The sequence below is a fragment of the Pleuronectes platessa genome, chromosome 21, assembly GCF_947347685.1.
Source record: "Pleuronectes platessa chromosome 21, fPlePla1.1, whole genome shotgun sequence".
Classification (NCBI taxonomy): Eukaryota; Metazoa; Chordata; class Actinopteri; order Pleuronectiformes; family Pleuronectidae; genus Pleuronectes; species Pleuronectes platessa.
In genome coordinates, this window is record NC_070646.1 from 18,623,136 (window position 1) to 18,635,433 (window position 12,298).

At 40.9% G+C, this 12,298-nt stretch overlaps 1 protein-coding gene across 6 annotated transcripts in view; it reads left to right on the forward strand.

The window, feature by feature from the left end:
- jmjd1cb (jumonji domain containing 1Cb) overlaps positions 1 to 12,298 on the forward strand; it is a 109,319-nt gene that overhangs the window by 65,339 nt on the left and 31,682 nt on the right. For 2 of the 6 annotated variants that reach the window (XM_053413127.1, XM_053413124.1), the window contains exons 1-2: positions 3,999 to 4,284; positions 11,360 to 11,473. Coding sequence is in view for 2 of the 6 variants with exons in the window: in XM_053413122.1 (XP_053269097.1) it covers positions 11,360 to 11,473 (114 nt within the window). In the remaining 4 variants the exon portion in view is untranslated. Of the gene's footprint in view, positions 1 to 3,998; positions 4,285 to 9,281; positions 9,588 to 10,679; positions 11,181 to 11,359; positions 11,474 to 12,298 lie in introns of those variants that run through there. The other 4 variants (XM_053413122.1, XM_053413123.1, XM_053413125.1 and 1 more) reach the window with 3 other exon arrangements.

Sequence of the window (12,298 nt, forward strand, 5' to 3'; positions counted from 1 at the left end):
GTGTAGCGTGGCTGTAACAGAACAACTTTTAGTGGTTTATTTTGCTAGCAGCACAGACAAATTACGACCCATCTTGCAGGGTTTCGTTGGTGGAAATAGGTTTGAAATAACCTGAGATCTTCCGCTGACATTAACTGGATGGATGAAATCCTGAAAGAGTTATTTTTGTAGCATTTGGCTGAGCCAAGTTATTTGTCACTCAATCTGTCTGTCTATCTGTCTGCAGGTCCGACTATGTCCCAGTATGGATGCAGTTTTCTTAACACAGGATGAAAATTTAAGCAGCAGAAGATATGTCTTCTCTCATTTAAATAATTTAAATTCTATTTGTATAGGGCCAAATCACAACATTCATTATCTCAAGGCACTTTATATTACGTTTGATAGGATCAAATTCCAAGAGAGGGCCAGTGAGGTGTACAGACACTCACTCCTTTCTAACACCGTAACCCCGATTGTTTTCTACTTCTCACACAAGTAGTCTTTAGATACGTGTACAACTGACACTCAGTCAAGGGCGTTTATCAGACTTCTCCCACAGCTCCTTTTATAGCCACTAACGACTTTGAGTCACATAGGCAGCATTTTCCACAAGTGTCAGCCAGTTGGCCGGACATTTCCAGCTGAGTGCTTTCTTACTGTTTCCAGTCATGTCACCGTCACTTTTTATAACCTTAAAACCTTTAACTGGATGAAGGATTTTAGTCATTGGGCATCTGGATATTAAATTATCAGAAACACACGAGCTCGCCATATTTAGCTTCACCATTGAGAGTAAACACTACTAGCTTACTACCACTGACAGATAGTTAGATTCTAAACAAGCATTTAGAAATGAAATGCCATTATATTAAAACACTTGAAGGCATCTTTATTTATTTAGTCATCAGAGAGACCATGGAATGACAGAAAACAACAACTGATTGAGTGTAAGATATTCAGCGATTGAATGAAAGTGAGTGAGAGTTTAGCATCTGTATCTGCCTAAGGACTGCTCAAGTCCTGCTATGTTACCTAGCAACAATGGCCCACTTTGTAAAATGAAGTCCAGACACGCACACAGACGCACACACGTACACAGACACACTCTCACAAATAGATATCAGCAGGCATCTTGTTATCTGGGAACTGTACTGGCTCTGTTTGTGATGACTGGGGAACAAAGGGAGGAGAGCTCTCTGCTTTGAAAGCTGTTCCTCTTAACTGTGTCCACCAGTGCAGTTTATCTGCAACACAGCCTGCCCCACACTCTGCTGCATACCAACAACTGGAACTGTCTGGGACTTGTGCCTTGCTCATAGGTTTGTAAGCCAGCGAGAGAGTACGCCAGTCAACTGTGAGAGATGTAATTTTGGTGGAAATTGGGTCAATAAAAATGCCAGCCCCCCTCTCCTCCCCCTGTCTCTCCCTCTTTCTGAGCAGATGGAGCCTGGCTAGTGTAATCTCCTGCCTCCTGTGGATCAGTATGTGCATGTGTAATTATAGCTTACCTTTAATGCAGCGAGATCTGCAGAAAAACAAAACAGAAAACATTTGTCTTCCTGCACAGAAGCAGGTCTGGAACTGACAAACCACAGCAGCAGGGTGCAGGAGGTGTTTCAGTCCAACTTTTAATTAACTCTGTTTCGTTCAGACTTGTTCAAATTTTACATGAAGCAGTTAACAGATTTATTTACTAAATGGATTTCTGCTGCAACAAGTATATAATAATTATAGCAAATGTAACAGGGAAAATAAGCCCTATGTTTATCTTTTGGACCAATGGTGCTGCCTTGTAGTACTAAAACCCAGGGCATATTGGCTTGGCTGGTTTCAACAAATTGTCAGAAAGTGAGACACTTTATGTCAGATAAGGACATCAGAAGACAAAAGGCAGCCAACTATTGAAAGTATGAGCTTTACAGAGATAAGCCAAAGACCAAACAGTACTGTTGCACTGGCTCTCCGATAGGCACTGACTCCAGGGTTTGCATTGACATTTTTTTTTAGCAAGATTACATTGAGAAAACCTTTGTGTTAGGCAAGCTCGTTGTTTGCCGGATTAACAGACAAAAGCCTGAAGTCGCTCCATCTGCTATCAAGTAGTCCGCTGACTGCCCAACTCACTCCGACAACAGACACAAAGAGCCACCAGTCCACTGCAAAGAAACAGCAGGGAAGAAATAGGAAGGGTATTTAGAAACCCACAAATGCCGGCAGGTACTGAGACAGGACTGAGACGATGTCCATTCCCTAACCCTAACTCTCTTTACTCACAGAAACCACAGAAACCTCACCTATAGCCTAAAGGTTTCCATAGCATCTCTATGGGATAGTACCTCTCTGATGGAAGCTCAGATATACAATATAACAGATTTAAAAATGAACCACAACCATTATAAACAAACAAGCCTGGACGCATTCACCTAAAACTCTTGTCATTCCACACGACACATTTGATTTCTCAGCCAGAGAAGAAATTTCTTCGCTCGACTTCCCTTCAGTCCACTCAAGCTTTTGCTTTTTAAATGTTTTGATACTAAGCAAGTCTCTCTTGTTGTCGGGCCTTAATAACAAACAGATGAAAGATACTATTGCATATCAGGATTGTTTTAGGACATTTCCTCTCACGTTAATGTTATTTTTTTTATGTTTAGAGAGTAGCATTGAGGGACTGCGTCTGTATTGCTGCTGTGCAATCTTGTCCTGCATGATGATCATTAAATTGAATCTTGAATCTTTAATGTGGCAGATGGACTGTAGAATACTACTGCACAGTTCTCTGTGTCTGTGTGTGTGTACTGTCGGAGTAGTAGAGTGTAAATCTGCTGAGCGATGGACAGATTAATCAGAGCTGGTTTGTGGTCAGCTGATGAGGTTAAAGTGTACTGTTTAGGATGTGTGTGTCTGTCAGGGTTCAGCGGCAGGGCAGCTATCTCTATTTTACATACCTCACCAATCCCTGCAGCAGTTACTAGCTGATATTCTCTCTTACAAGGTGTGAGTTAAGAGACAGTTTAGTTTGTATGTAACATTGACCGGTGAATTGCCTCCGGAGTTTACCCATAGTTTGCCTTTTACAAATGCACAACACAGCAGTAGGTTTTGTGCACACCAGCAACAAATCCTCCTCATTATTCAGGTGAGAGGTGTTGCAGCCAGGTGCAGCAGACAGCAGAAGGAAGTGAGGTATTAACTGAGATTCTGAGCTCACGTTCTTTACAACACTCTGACACCGGTGTCGGCTCTTATCGCCACAAACACTCTAGACATCTTCGTCGGTGTCTTTTACATGTGTGTCACCGCTCTCTCACTGAAAGAAATTTCTTTTCTTTTTGTTTGTTTTTTCTTTTTGGGCCCTTGCGAGTTAGAAGCGTCAACAACCCCCCAACGCTTGCGTTGAATCCAGCAGTATCCCCTGCTGTGTTCACACATAGACTTCTCCTGGATTCCAAGAACGTTACACTAGGAGGCCAGGCAGAGAAAGTCTGCAGAAACTGTGGAGCAATTTGCGTTCATTTCTGGAGAAATTCGGACTATACGGAGCTTTACCTATTTGTCTTTCATTCAAAGTAGACATTGGACATAATGCTGTGAAATGTCTTATATAAATAAAGAAATTAAGGTTGTTAATACCATGTTGAAACGAGGTCTGAAGTTTGTACTATCCAGCTGTGCTTCAGCACTTTTTCTCAGCAAGTTGAGAACATAACTGAGTACTTAATTCTTTCAATTACTGCTACGTCTTCATACAGATGCAATTGTAGAAGTGTTTGTGAGAATAGGACTCTGAATAAAGCTGATCTGAACAAATCAGAGAGGGGGAGGAGTGGGAAGAAGGCAGGGTGAGAAAAAGAGGGCAAGCTAGACTGCACGGAGAGTAAGAAAAAACAAGCCTGCGTCACATGGAGAAGAGAGAGGGGAAGTGTGTTCGTTGGCTAGCCCGCCCTCCCTCCCTCTGTCTCTCTCTCTCTCTCTCTCTCTCTCTCTCTCTCTCTCTCTCTCTCTCTCGCGCTCTCTCTCTCTCTCTCTCCCTCTCTCTGTCCCTCTGAGCGTCAGCAGCAGTTAAAATGTCGGCGGTGTAGCTCTTCCTCTGCTCTGCTTTCTCTCCCTTTGCCATCTGTCTTTCCTTACCACAAGAGGAAACCACACTGGCTCTTTCTTTCTCCCTCTATCTCTCAGCTTTTTACACCCTCGTCATCTTTTCTTTTCTCTCTTCCCGTCTCTACTCAGCTTGTTGGATCAAAGCAATTTTTTTCTTCAGAGCCATTGCTCCTTGACTTTGTATGGAGACGAAGGCGAGAGGTAACATTACAATTTTGTTTCCTCTGCTGTTAAGTTTATTTTAAGACTCCTCTGCTTTTCTGCTTTTTGTGTAAAACCAGAGCAGAGTTTGATCCATAAGAGTGAATGGATGGAAGTGACAAACTGCCTGCGAACTGTGGATATTTCCCAGAATAGAATGTGTGGTCATTCTGATCTATTCTGCCTCTGTAGACGACATGTAGTGTGTGTGTTTGTGTGTGTGTGTGTGTGTGTGTGTGTGTGTGTATGTGTGTGTGTGTGTGTGTGTATGTGTGTGTGTGTGTGTGTGTGTGTGTGTTTCTGTGGGCGGGTGGGTGGGTTGTTGTAGTTGAGTATGTAGCCTCTACCTCTCTGAAGATGCTGTTTGCAATGTTCTCTAGAAGCTTCGTCTAAACTGCTTTAATACATATACAATTTTGCTTGTAAAATGTGTTTGTTAAAGAAAAAAGAGGAAAAAAGTAATAACTTGACAAAAGTCTTGTATATTTAAAACTATAAAGACTGTAATCAAGACATATCAATCACGTGTCTTGCATTTTCCACGACTACAAGTTTACAGCCCAGCACTTTCACCTAATACAGACTCAAAAGAGTCACTCCAATAATTGTACCTAGTACTCAGCCGTGAGTGGTTGTGTGTTGAGTCCGTGGGGTTTATAGAAGCCTTGTCGAGTCTGAGAAAACAAACCCTGAAAAAGTCATCAGGCCTAACTTGGTCCTGGCATTGGACTTTTTAATGGAATGTCTGTCCACCAACTGTGGAAAATGGAGTCTGAATAGTGTGGGTGTGTGCAGAGAAAGCAGAGAGAGTGGAATGATGTCATTCAGTTGAATTATGTGATTCATAGTATCAAATGTTTATGGCGTTTGACCTCATGCTAAAGCTGAGTCCCAATTCAGGGAGGCTGCCTCTGTGGGCTGCATAGACCGCAAAGGCAGAACTGAAATCAGATGATCTGGTCTACCGAGGATTTCTGTGATCTAAATTTGATCCCGCCCTTAGTGCTGTCACCTAGCAACAGAGCTGCAGTTGGACACGATGAGAAAGTTTTATGGCTAAATTGTACAATTAGGTTGAGTTGAAGCCCGATACTATCAAGTAAATGTGTAAGTGTCTGATGTCTCGTAGCTTGCCAGCGCTATAATTGCTTGGAAAAAGGGTTTGTCAATGAAGCCAATAAGTCTTGGGAAAGGTTGGCCCATAAGGGGTCCACCCGTTGGAGCCTTCATTGCTTCGACCTATTTGTTAGCTTAATTTTGAGGAGCATTTGAAATGGAACAGCTTATTCACACAGCTGTTACCAAATTGCTCTTCAAATATAGCCTCCGAAGGCTGCGGCCCGAATTGAAACATACATTGATGATTTGTATTTAATTTGGCCGTGTTTTTTTAATATAATCCTTCAAAATTTAAATGCCAACATAGTTCTCTGTGTGTCCAGAGGACATTTGGCACTGCTAGAGTTTTCAACCAAAATTTGTATTTCTCAACGGTTAAAAATAACAAAGTACACAATTCATTGACCCTCAGTTATCCTTCAAATCGTTTACCCTTATCAATGCTTTTAAAACCTTTATCCTGATGATGTTCTCTTCTACACTTGACATCTTCTGCAATTCTGTCCGTTCAGGAAAAGGGATCCCTCACATGTGGCTCTCTCTGAGGTTTCTACTGGCTATGTATGTGTGCTTTTATACAAGTTATCACAAAAGAAAAGAAATGCACATGAAATTACAAAAAAGAGGAACCAACTAATTAAACAACACGCTTATATACAGTGCTACAGCTGTAGTTAATATTAGGTGAGGTTTCTTCTCAGTCACCAATTTTATTTTCACTTTATGACCTCAGTTTGTCTGTGATGATGCACCATTTGGTTTGACAGATTGCATGTCTCTAGAGTGTTCACCCTCATATTAAATAATCACAATAGCACACCAGCTCACTTCTTAGGACCTCTGTTGCCTCGTGGTCTAAAACCTGTTATTCTGACTGAACATAATATTACCCCCTATTTTACTTTTGGTTGTGTATGTGTGTTTGTGTGTATGTGCAGTGCACCCCTTTGCTTGTGTGTGTGCACTGTGTTTAATGTACTGTGTATACTAGCTAGGCATGGCATAGTGAAAAACCACTCAGCCATACACTTGATTGAGGACCTAGCACATGGATTGGCAACCTTTTCTATCAAAAGAGCCATTTTGCCCCCTCTTCCAACAAATAACATTCATCTGGAGCCGCAAAACATATGTGATAACACAGCTTATAAAGTCTTATACATAGTTATACTCAGCGTTGTGCAGTTCACACTTAAAATTAACTAACCCCTGGCCTAGCACATCCAGGCCCACTGCTAAAATAAGTCTAGAGGAAACACTGTACCGTGGTGATTTGGTTGATACTGTCCAGCATCAACCGAAGTCAGCAAGTCTCCAAGATGCAGCCGCAGAAAGGGCTATAGTGTGCTATAAGAAAATGGCGGAAGGAGCAGCAGGCAGGTGGGGACAGTAACAGCAGGAGAACTGTTAGTAATCTCTGGCCATAGCTAACAAATGCTAACATCCATTTTCACCACATTATATGCTAATTTTATGTTTTTGTTTTGATTGATCACAAGTTAATGATAATGAGTCAAATATGGTTTATTTTTAAGCAGCGATTGTGTTTGGGGATGGGTTTAGGGTATATAGAAACATATCTATGTTTTGACAACTCTGATAATTTACCCTCACAGCAATAATCAGATGAGAACACCTGTCTCTGTGTGTCTCTGTGTGTCTCTGTGTGTCTCTGTGTGTCTCTGTTTGTCTCTGTGTGTGTGTTTCTAGGAAAGGAGCTGTTGTGCTGTGACCTATTTTGAGAGCAAGGCTCATCAGTGCAGAGCTGTTACACACCCTGGAAATCCTTGACTAATTTCGACGTGCTCTGCTTATTGTGGAAGAATGATAGGAGATTACCGAAATGGTCAAATGTGTTTTGGTTGGGAAAATACATTCAACATTACCACATTGTTTTCATTCTTGAGAAAGGACATAGGGAAACATGAAGAATTCTACTCATCAAGAGCTTTTGAACTGAGTCGCATCCTGCCCTAAATTTTTCAAACAGAGGGAGAATACTTGACTGAAAATGTAGACATAAACATTAACCAGTTTAAAAAGCACAAAATATTTTCAATTATGTCTCACTGTAACATACATGATTTGTCAATCATTCATTCACATCTGTGAAACGGTGACACTGATAATAGCTGTCAGTGATCTCTTTGAATGGGTCAACCCATGTGGGGTGAATGCAGGTCTGATAATGAGAGTATTCAAAGTGGTGACGTAGGATAGGTTAAAGGAGACATAAGTAGTGTTTCTACTAAGTTTGCTGTTGTCTCACTTTGCTCATTAGAGGTCCAACAGCACAATGTCTCCAGTAGTGAAAAGCATTGATATTAACTCTTGTTTTCCTTCTATTTCTGTCACTTTTTTGCTTCTATTGATGTTATCATGCTTGCCTTGGGTCAGTTGGTGTGGATTATCACTATAGTATCCAGTTTTCCCTTAAGAAGTTAAAAAAAAGCTCTCTCAACACCACCCGCTTCTGGGAAGAAATGACAGTTTGTGGCACATATAGACTGTAATTAGTGGTTTGCATTAGAGATAGACCCAATGAAACTACTGTCATGTCTATGTAATATCCTCAATAGTGTGTGTGTGTGTGTGTGTGTGTGTGTGTGTGTGTGTGTGTGTGTGTGTGTGTGTGTGTGTGTGTGTGTGTGTGTGTGTGTGTGTGTGTGTGTTTGTGTTGTAGCCTCTCTAGGTCACTTAGTAATGCATGAGCTCCATCATCGTTTTTTTTATTTCCGCCACATTCTGCTGCACTTCTCCCTATCAATAATTCACCGCACACATGTGTCCACACACACAGGGTAGTCGAGGATATGGCTCATGGAGTCTGATAATGGCTGCTAGGAGCTTGTGTGGAGATATGTTTTTTCATTTCATCTTTCATAACGATATTAGTGTGCATTTACCTTTATGTATATTCACTGGTGTTACTTTGTGTTTTGCTCTGATCCGTTCGTCCACTCTCCTGCTGCATGTCTGAAAAAACACAGTGACAAAATGTTTTTTCCTGGCAAACTGTAACTGATGTGACCTAATTTTGAGGTTGAGTGGTGTGTGTGTGTGTGTGTGTGTGTGTGTGTGTGTGTGTGTGTGTGTGCGTGTGCGTGTGCGTGCGTGCGTGCGTGCGTGCGTGCGTGTGTGAATGGACAAGTCATTTTAAAGGGAATGGAGGAACAGTTATATCCTTTCAGTCTGAGAGAGGAAACAGAGAAGTGATCCACAGATGATAGTCAATTTCATTCAATTCTGTTTTATTTGTTTAGCGCCAAATCATAATATACATTATCTCAAGGCACCCTACATTGAAGGTCAAGCTCTGTGTGTGAAGTTGTTAAAAATCTGACTATAAATTCATACTGTGAAGTAGAATGTGTGATTTTATGTATGAAAGGAACTTTCAACTTTCTTAGTTGTTTTGTTTTTGGTCTTTCTGTAGCTAAATTATTATTGCTGAATGTCAGGGTTTAAGATACTCTTCTGGTATTGTGCATTGCATCCTACACTGATCCATTCTTCATTCATTCTTGACGCAGGGTCCACTTTTTCTACTGCTTTACCAGTCTTCATCAGTGAATGGAGGAAAACTTGAACTCAAAATGTGCTCAAATTTCTGGTAGAGGAAATTCAGTGGATCTGCATAGGCTTTCATTTTTGTGTTGTTGGACCACAGGAGACAAAGATCCAAATATGTCTTTCAGCTGGAAATAAGTCAGTTGTTATATAATGCAATAACTCAGACACCTCAATATGTCCCAGATAAAACCGGAGGCCCCCAGAACACACAAACACACACACACACAGACACACACACACACACACACACACACACACACACACACACACACACACACACACACACACACACACACACACACATACACACACAGCAAACTGCTATTATGTTTGTTGATAAGTTGACATTTCCCTTGGAGTTGGTAAAGTGTGATAGTTATGGAATATCCTTAAAATCGTGTGTGTGAGTGTTTTTACTCTAATATATGTTAGGACCAGATATGTTTAGAAGCTGGATACGTTCTTTGTGGGCATTCAGGCTAAAGCCCAACCTGACCAAAGTGTTCATGACTGTGCTGGTGGAGATGTGTTGCTTCAGGTGCTGGTGAGACCATAAAATAGAGTCTGCAGATTTATCAAACACCAGAATATGGCAGGCTGGCCTGTAGTAGGTAAGGTAAACAGTAGATGTACAGTTTTTAGTACAGCAGGAGCAACAGCTTGTCATATATTTGTGGTCTGGCATGACACTGGTTTTCTGCCTTCAGCTTCGTTCCCCTTGCTTTGAAAGATAAGCTTCACTCAAACCAACTGATTGTGCTCTGTTTTTTATCTTTCTAAACCCTAACCCTAAATCTTTCTGGCCTTTTACCAGTTGTATGAAACCAGGACATTTATGCTGAAGTATTTAGAGGCTGGGTGTAGTAGAACAGAACTGTCATGGTGGGTCGGGAGATGTGATATTTAATTGTGGTGATAAAACACAGGGATAGTTTAAGAGACTTTCTCCTGGAGGACAGTTATATGAAGAGTGACTGTGTAACGAATGAATGGAAATAACAGTCTGAGAGAGAAGTTCAAACCCTGGCTCTTTCATCACCTCTGCAAAGCCAAACTGTCAGACAAAGTGTCAAGACAAAGTCTGACCCTGAAAAAGGTGTGAGATTCGAGGTATGGAGATAAATGTTAAAGACAAACGGACTGCAATATTAGAATCATGTGCAGAGAAATGAATGATAAAGCAATCGTTTCCTGAATATAATCAAAAGTAGGATATTTTTTTGTATGATAACATACTCACTGTCAGTGGTTTTCTAATGAGTCTCCAGACTGGGACACTGGTTGAGACTCAGTCCACCGCTAGTGGCAAAGTGACCCTTACTAAATTTAATACCAGTGATTTCAAAAATAATGTCCGGCAGTTTGGCCTGTGCTGCAAGCTCCATGCTGCCACCGTAGGCTGGAATAGTGATTTGTGTAGACAGACAGAAATAGAGCTGAAGACACGCACCCTATCATGTTTCGCTTGCACGCACAATGTCCTCCTGCCTCCTGTGTGTGTGTGTGTGTGTTTTTGTGTGTGTGTGTGTGTGTGTCTGTGTGTGTGTATCTGAGGAAGGGATCACAGCGGCCATGTTTCTCACCTCTAATCTCTCATCTCTCTATTAGACTTATGTAACCATGAATCATGGCAGCACTGAACACTTTTACACACACACCACTTGCATTTATCTTGTCCGCTTTGGCTCTTATCTGTCACTGTATTTTTTTTTTTTTTTTACTGATTGACTGACAAAATGCACTAAAAGAGATAAGAAAAATGTATCTGGCAGAGAAGAAACCATAAGAAAACCTCTGCACAATGATAAATATAGCTGTCTCACATTCACATCAGCACACATTGATATGAGGAGGAAGTGTAGAAGCCAGTGCAGCCTATGCTCTGTGCAGTATGTGCTGTGTACAGCTGAGCTCAGACTGCAGGCTGACAGACATGATCAGTGTGTGTGTGCAATTAAAAGAAGCAAAATCAAAGAGGAGTGGATTGCTTTGAACTGTCAGATTTCCTCTGCTCATTAATGTATTAACCACTCTCTTCGCTCCATCCCTCTCTGCCCCTCTTCATCATGTCTTTGCTTCTATTTTTCTCCGTCTAATCTTTTCTGTTGCTCTGTCATTCATCCCTTTTCCTTCATTCCTCTTTTTCCTCTGCCTCAATCCTGTGATATAGCTTCTTTCATTGGGAACTGCAGCTCCAAAATAATGTATACATGTATTCTATATTACATATTTGTTATAAATTGATGAATCTTATAAACATTTGCCTTAAATTGATTCTGATGTGATGTTTTTGATCAGATTGCTCATAGAAACAAGCTGCCCTGCAATTATTGTTATTTGGCATTTGTTTATGCTGACCATATTCTGTGTTTTGTGTTTGCAGGCATTTAAGCCAGTGGTGGGGAAGAGCCTGTTGTCGTCAGTAACAGCGGTGGAATTTTTGTTAGACCAACAGCTGGACTTCCTGTCGGACCATTCAACTTACCAACCTTACCAGGTAATAATCACATTGATGCATGCTTAACATGACCTTTCGTTTCAGAGGAATTGTCAGCTAGCATTTCTGTCAGTACAGCAGAGATGCTTCTGTGTGTCCTTGCGCTGTTGCTTATATACTCAGTTTGTGTAGTATTTCTCTCCGTTAGAGGAACTAATTTCACTGTATCCACATAAAATGAAGCCATTTTTTATGTTTTACCACCTCAGATAGTCGTCATATTGACAGTGTAGCCTCACATCATTTCAGTTCATCAAGTATTTCATACACTTCCAACATCACATGTTGTGGAAACATTTAGTAGTGCAATTTTTGCAGCTGCAGTTGAGCCGGCATTTATTTGAATGAAGACAGGTTGTATCAATAGACCAAGTCAGAAAAAGTCTTCAGAGCTAGGACATTGCAGAGTGTGGATTGTCCCTCTTTTTTCTTTTGTCATCATGTTTTTGGTCTGCATACCAAGTGTGCACACTATTTGCGTCTTGGATATAAATGGCACCTGGTTATGTTGATTTCATGAATGTTAAACAATACACACTCTGAACTGTTATGTTTTGATGATTGTGCATGTGTGTGATAATAATAAGATGGTGGTTCAAAGCAGATATACAGCAAGGATGTTTATTTGTAGGGAGCTGTCTTATTGCACTGGTAGACAGCACAACGACTTACATAAATAACTGCCTGTTGTCTTGATGTGGCTAACATGTTTCTATTAAAAAACGACTATCGATATGTTGTCTATTGGAACATGTACACATTTTAACTGGTTCTGATTTGCTAATGAATAATTAGTCATTCACAATTAGATCTAGGCTGGATATT